At 38.8% G+C, this 7500-nt stretch overlaps 2 protein-coding genes across 3 annotated transcripts in view; both read right to left on the bottom strand.

The window, feature by feature from the left end:
- The window catches only part of LOC138056870 (uncharacterized), a 20589-nt gene extending 19126 nt beyond the window's left edge, over positions 1-1463 (bottom strand). The window contains exon 1 of one of the 2 annotated variants that reach the window (XM_068902798.1): positions 881-1463. In XM_068902798.1, the coding sequence (XP_068758899.1) occupies positions 881-1310 (430 nt within the window). In that variant the 5' untranslated portion in view covers positions 1311-1463. The remainder of the gene's footprint in view (positions 1-880) is intronic. The other variant, XM_068902799.1, reaches the window with a different exon arrangement.
- Positions 1464-5737: 4274 nt separating this feature from the next.
- LOC138057815 (uncharacterized) overlaps positions 5738-7500 on the bottom strand; it is a 28562-nt gene continuing 26799 nt past the window's right edge. Inside the window, exon 13 of the mRNA XM_068903732.1 lies at positions 5738-6275. Within this exon, the coding sequence (XP_068759833.1) occupies positions 5913-6275 (363 nt within the window). The 3' untranslated portion in view covers positions 5738-5912. The remainder of the gene's footprint in view (positions 6276-7500) is intronic.

Genomic DNA, 7500 nt, shown 5'->3' with positions numbered 1-7500 from the left:
AAAGAGCGAGAATGATTGAACAATGAAGGAATATCGTCTGCTACAGTATTTATATTGCTGGCTAGATCCTTCGCCTTCCTTCTGTTTTGTTACGCTTGTCCTTTCTTACAAGGTAATGTCTTTTACGTTTGAAACAACGTTAGCGATCCTCAAAATCTTGGAAAGGATTTTTGAGGGTCCTTAAAGATGTTGACAAGAATTGTTTTGGGATCCTTAAAGTGGTCCTATGACGAAAATCGCATCTTTCCTATCTAAGCCATTTTGAAACATAAACAAGTAGTCTGCGTGAGAAGAAAAATGCTGTTTACTTTTTTCAAATATCTCTTTTCGTTCCAGAGATATTCGAGTTTTAAAAATATGCAAATTAGCCATGTCATCAGTCATCTCATTTGCATATTTTACCCATTTTTCAAACCTAAATAACTCCGGAACTAAGGAAAATATTTGCAAACGGTAAATGGCGTTTTTGTTCTTTCATGGAATTCTATGTGATACACTCAAAAAATCAAGGGGTAAAAATTTGATAATAGTACCACTTTAAATTTCCTTGATTTTTTTTTTACCAAGTTCACAAAAGACACTGGATGAAATGCTATCTTAGCTAAAAACTGCGCGATCGCGTGATTGCAATGTGTGGCGTGACTGTAAAACAAGCATGATATCATAACAATAACCCATACGCACAAATCTACGTGGGAACAAACTAAAACACTAGTACTTCGGAAAGTTGCCCTCTGACTGTGTTTGAGGAAAAAGTGTTTAGAAAACGAAACTAATCAGAGGATTCTGAAAACTAATTGAGTGGACGCGTCTAATTTCTAATTACTAATCAATTACCATTAACTGCAATGCACAAAAGAATATATAAAAAACCACTTACTTTGTAATAAGTCGCAACTAGACATGCATCGTCCTTGGGATCGGATAAAGACAGAACCTCCTATTTTTTTTCGTTGCGTTTCACATGGCAATCTGTTGCACGTACAAATGCCTGGTGAATTCTCACTCGCGTTATACTTGCTACAATTTCCACAATGCGAGACATCATTCGTAAACCTATCGATGTAGTCCTGTCTTGTTATCTTGGCCACGACATAATCGCTTCGACTCTCAGCGAAAAAAAAACACATAAGACTAAGCCCTGTGAGTAGAGCCATGTCCCAACACAATTCTGGCGATCCGCGATGGGAAATAATAAAAGCATGTTTAACTTCTGTAAGAGAAGAAATTTGATATGGAATCATGTGATGACCCAAACCCCAAACAGTTGACATTTTAAATTTCCATTTGCTTTCGTTTTGTCGACCCATTCTTCAAATGTCTCAAGTGATGCGATATTTCCGCAATGAGACAAGTCACGAAAAAGCTTCCTCTTTTTCCCCGAAGTGCTCTATTCTCGGTCCCTTAATTTCCGGTTGACCGGGGAGGGGACAGGGGGTGAAGTTTACAGCACGTTGAGCGCTGAGTAGACTGAATACCAATACGTAATAAAATCGGTAGTTGCTAATTACTTTCGCTAACCATTCGGCGTTCGGTATACGGTTCACGAGGGGGATAGATATAGGGAAATAAGGGATACCGAGTGGTCCTTTCAAATTTTCAAGTGCTCGCAAAATTTGGCCGTTGCTAGATTTGCTCGCAAATTTTAGACGAGTGCTTCCTTGCTCGTGCTCGAAAAATTTTTGCAATTGCCACGCATTCTCGAATTCTCCTTGAAATTTGTTCGATTGCTCGAAAGTTTGTCAATCATTCTTCGCCGATATTTTGCTACAGAAATAGCGTTTTACTACATCGTACTGAACCCCTTTCGACCAGGAAGTTTCAGGAGTTCTGGTTGCTTCATTACCTCAAGTTCTCACGAGGTCACATAATCCTCTGTGAGGAGGCGAATTGTTTACGCAGTCAGAATAGTAGGCACACTCAGTCAATAAAAAGCAGCGTAGCGGAAGATTTACCGAGTAGCTCCAAGTGCTCGCTGCTCGCCAGTTAATTTTTTCTAAATTGCTCGCTGCTCGCAAGACAAATTTGGTTATTGCTCGTGCTCGCGAAATAAAACACAGTGCTCGCATGCTCGCAAAGACAGCAAAGACATTCGACATTCATGCATTCGATACCCCTGAAATGACATTTCGAAGAAAGAGGGTCTGTTTTCAACTATCTGATCATAGATAAAAATAGCTTTTCTTCGTGTAAAAGGATTGACGTGCAAAGGCAGATTTTGGGTGAAGAGATAAATCTTTCAAATTTTTGTTAGTGTCAGCCGCTAGTCTCTGCATCACTGGTCGTATTCGTTTATCGCAATTCGCTTTCTCTCATATTATCTCCTTTCCACGCCAGCTCTTTCCGAAAGCCTACGCAAAGATATTGGACTCGTTAAATTCGATGTCAGTTTTGATGCATGTTGTCAATTGTTCGTGTTTAGTATGGAAAAAGCAATTTTTGAATCTGTTTTAGATGACAAATGAATTTTGGTGCTTATAAACTGAAAATACCCCGACCATTGTTTCTATAGGTGCGGTTACACTCACCATGGTAAATGCCAGTTCCCATGGTAAATTATCCCGCGGTGCCTCACACTTGAGTTTTAGTCTACCGCGTTAACTAGGGGTCACGCGTTACGAAGATTACCGAGGTAAAACGAAATCTCACGCAATTCATTGGCGGGAAATTTAATCACAACTTCATCAGCATAGCGATTGGCTCTTGTACCTCGGGCATCAAAACACCCTTCCAACTTCCCACGTTAAATGTCATGGGCGCTTCCACTGATCTTTTTGACGTATCCATGGATATTTCACACGGGAAATTTACCTCGGGAAGCGTCGGTCACACTACTAAATACAGTTTCCCGTGGTAAAAAGGCAATTTACCACGATAAAAGTGCCCCGTGTAACCGCACCTTATGTATTCATTTATTTCCAGGGGAAGTCCTCCTTCATTACCCCTAGGGAATTCCGTGAGTCCACCTTGTTCCCCGGCAGGATGTTATCCTGAATTCCTCAGCACAAAGCAAATATTTCATAACCGTCATAACAAGGCTCGAGCATGAGAACAAAACACTCAGTTAGCAAACCGGAAAACTGAAAATGTCTCTATGACAGTGCGAATTCACCTCACTCGCTAAAACCATAAGAATACGCGTAAAATTTGCGAGAATATCAATGTTAATAGCGATATTCACTGTTTATAAACAGTGCCAAACACAGAACAAATGAACCTTTGTTTGTTTCGACAGCCACTCGACAATAGGTGACGTAACGGTGAGTATCGCTATATCGCTATAGTTTTGCTTCAAACAACCCAATAACTTATTGTGCACAGGAAATAGTCACCGTAAAAAGATTTTTTAAATAATGAGACAAGAACTCGGCCATGGACGGAATAACAAGTGAATTTGATACATTTTCACGACAAATTGGTATAATAATTTGTCTTTGTAACTGATATATCATAAATAATATTTTGTTAAAAAAGAGATGATTTTAACAGATAATTCTGTGATTTTAAATCTAAATGGTACTGTTTTCACAAAAGACGATTTCGTAAATGTGGCTCTTAAATGCTTCTGACAGTGAACCAAATTTCGCATTATTTCGTTGAAATCTATATTTTGAAACATTACTTCGTGTCTAATGGACCTTAAGTTAGGTTGAGGAAAACACACATACACAGACAGAACATTCATTTGTCCCACGGTTAAACTAATCGGAAAGAGAGACAACACAAACTGCCTTCAGACAAATTTATTTGCATTCCAGTTTTGAAAGAATTTTTGCATGGTTATGAGGCTAAGGATTACTTATAGTTTATAGTTTAGTCATTCAAATTCATACTTTCTTAGAATTATCTTACAATCTCTAATATTCCAGAAATTTCTTTGATGTCACGCAGCAGTGCCCATAAATAGTACACCTTGTAATACACTATAAATAGCAACATAACTTTCTAGATGCTTAGAGTAAAAGTATAAAAGCAGGCTTATAAATAATATGAAAAAACTCTCTTGCCCGAGGGCTTATCCTCGTAGCTGCATGGCTGTGATTGAACTTACGCTATTTGCTATGGATGCGATACTGTAAGGAAGCTATAATCAACTGCGATAACTATGGTGAAGCTATAACCTTTGACCTTGCTATATCTGGAAAGAGGAAAGAGAAGAAAGATATGATAGCTGATAAGGGAAGAGTTCAGAGTTCATTATGAAGACTTCAGTAAGAGTTTGTGTACACAGAAAATCCAGTGAGTGGAAAGAATCAAATGAATCAAGAAAGTCATGCAAGAATTGTGGTCTCTAGCCAGTGGAACTTGGAATTGGAAGTTAATCAAGATCAACACGTGAATGGCTATGAAGGACAGTAAGCCTGTTTTACGAACAGCTTAAATTTATCCTTAACCTACATGTAACTAATTGTAACAGTGTAAAACTAATTAAATAATAGTACTAGTCCATTTTAGTATATAGAATTAAGTACCTTTTATAATAATTATATATCTTTTGATTGCCTTTGACAGTTTAACTTCCTACATCGCTAGCTGCTCATTTTTTACTCAAAAAACGTCGAAGTAACTTGTGTTATCATTCTATTTTACTACTTAGGTGATAAACATTCAATGAACGTGAAGCAAATCATCTGTGTGGCTAACATATTCGTTATAACCTCTCGAACTTGTGTTGTTTGCCCCCTCAGAAGTGTGTGGCTAATTTACATGATAATAGCAAATCCAACATGGCGGCCATCGTGAATAAGGTCTGTTGAAATTTGTGTTGTAATGCACAGTTCCAGGTAGAGCGGAGCACTTTGGCAGATCTACAGCGGGTGAAGTTCTTTAGTATTACCAGTACTAAAACAGTGGGTAGCGTTGAAGGCGCGCTCTGATTTGCTACTCAAGCTCCGAATATCCTTTGTTATAATTCAACACATTGATACACTGCCCAAATATGGTCATAAAGCGCTCGATATCCGTAGGTCTACTTGACGTATATTCGGCGATGTATGTAGATTTCGCAAGAGAATGTGAAAATGACGGACCGGTACCGCTTCACAAATGCTACAAGTTCGAAATCTTTCATTTGTTATCAATGTGTTGAATTATAAAACAGTTATAGCGCTCAAGCATGCGTGATATCGCCTAATTTTAGCCGACGAGGCCGAAGGCTGAGTCGGCTAAGTATTACGCGATATCAGGCTCGCTTTCGCGCTGTAACTGTTAACTATACACCTTCGAGCAACTCGCGAGGGATTTGCAGCCAAAAATACTGTAATCGTTGCAGGAAATGCCAGGATTAAATTTCTTCTTGTGTTATATTAATTATCTCACTGTTTTAGTATATACTAAACATATATATAAATATAGTATATAACATATACTATCACCAGTAGCCACCTCCACTTCGGTGAATAAACAATTATTGGATGAGGATGAGCATGATATCATGAATTATCAAAACCGAGGTCTGTTTTATCTGCCGAAGCCGAAGGCTGAGGCAGATAACACAGACACGAGGTTTTGATAATTCATGATATCATGCGAAAACCGAATTCAATATTTGTTTTATTATACATTTTTCACATAACTCATCCTCAGAAACAGAAGCGAGGTGTTCAGCCATTTTGTTTCTGAGGAAAACACTCCTCGGGGCTTAGTAACCAGGCAAACGTTGAACTTCACATGATAAATGTAATATCTGCAGCAGATATTACATTTATCATGTCAAGTTCACAAGCTATTGTGATTTAATGCTCTCGACCAATCAGATTTTTTATAGTTAGTCTGATGTACAATAATAGTTGTTAACTATCAATCTATCCAAGTGTGGATGTCCTCTTTCCTCTCTGTATAAAACTACGTTGACGCCTTAATGAAATGAAAGCGCTGTATATCACATGGGAAACATTATAATCTTAAGCGCTTTATGGCGATGTATCAGGGCCCTCCAGGACCGCATAAACATGAGACTCATATGTCTGAGGAATCAAATCAGCTTGACTGGGATAAGATGTACCGCCGTGAATAGCATAGTTACGGCAGGCTCCCTTAGACCGCTCATTATCGACTGGTATTTCATGATCGGGATCCTTATGCTTCTCTAAGGCTGCAATTTCTTCAAGTTCGTCTAAATCTGCATAGTCCGCATACTCTGGGGGTTCGTAAACGTCCGCAGGGGGTGGGCCTGTGGAGTATGGTGGTTGATACTCTGGTGGACTCAGAGGGATAATTTTTGGGTGTTCTCTTGGATCGAGGACAGACAAGTATTCGGTAATCACCTTTGGGCTCTAAAAACAAAAAAAACGTGAAAGAACTTTTTCGAAAGAACGAACTAGCAAACGATGACATGAAGCTGATTGTCCATCAGAAATGCAGATAATTAGATGCATGCCAAATTTTATATCTAACACGAAAAATGTCACGTTAAGACTAAGCATTTGTTACCTATTTTCAGCAATAGAGCGAGTTTCAATCGAGTGTTGTAAAACCAAAACCAAAATAATTACTTTTGCCAATCAAAAAGGATGGAGACAATCCAGTAAACCAATCAAAACTCGAAGTAACTACACGTAGCCGACACAAAGCGCGGGAAAATGTGCACGCGCGAGCCACGATTGGTTTTGCTTTCACTTCTGATTGGTTGAAAAAGTGGCGCGAGAACTTTGAACCAATCACTGAGTGAAGTAATGCAAAACCAAAGCAATTCGCTAATTACTTTCGACACTCAATTGAAAACCGCTCCAAAAATAGTGTTATATTAGGTTTTCGTTATACACCTTATTCCAAAATGGCCACCATTATAGTATTCTTTTGTTTGCTTGCAAAGAAGTCCTTGTTGCCTCGTTCAAGGTTGAATATTGTTTTGAATTTTAATTGTATGAACGAGGCAAAAAGGATTAATTTGCAAACAAACAATTAAACCAATATGTAAATGGGGCGGCCATCTTGGAATAAAGCGTATAGAGTGTTTTCACGTGACGTCACGGCGGCCATGTTGGTGTCCCTAAACAATGGAACACGGCCATGTTTGTTTACCCAACTAATCCTCCGGGAATTGAGCTCTATTATCATGCAAACGTTTTCTTTTGTTTTGGTGGAAAAACAAGGTTACTGATCACGTGAGTGAAAACACTCCATAGGATAAATGCACACTTTGCCGGTAACATCAGTTGTCTGTAGTCCTGGACACGAGTGATGCTGGAGTTAGGGAAAAGAGTAAGGGGACAATTTCGAGACGCTTATTAAAATCGGCTTAAATCACTATTTACCGGCATTCCTGGGAATGTGTGGGAAAGAATAGATGTGGCAAAGGAAGTAGGAAGGAATGAAAAAAAAAAAGCGGAGAGAAAGGGAGAGAAAGGAAGGAAGGAAGAAAGAAGAATGGGTAATAGAGGTGAAAGCAAAGAAGAGGAGACCAAAGAAAGCTAGAGAGAGAGCTAGGATGAAACGAGGTTGGCGATAAGAATATAGGAAGAAAAGAAGCGAAACACTAAGGAAGAAAGTGACGGAACA

This window comes from Montipora capricornis, chromosome 7 (genome assembly GCF_036669925.1).
Source record: "Montipora capricornis isolate CH-2021 chromosome 7, ASM3666992v2, whole genome shotgun sequence".
Classification (NCBI taxonomy): Eukaryota; Metazoa; Cnidaria; class Anthozoa; order Scleractinia; family Acroporidae; genus Montipora; species Montipora capricornis.
The sequence above is the reverse complement of the archived record's forward strand: the minus strand, read 5'-3'. Positions and strand labels throughout refer to the sequence as shown.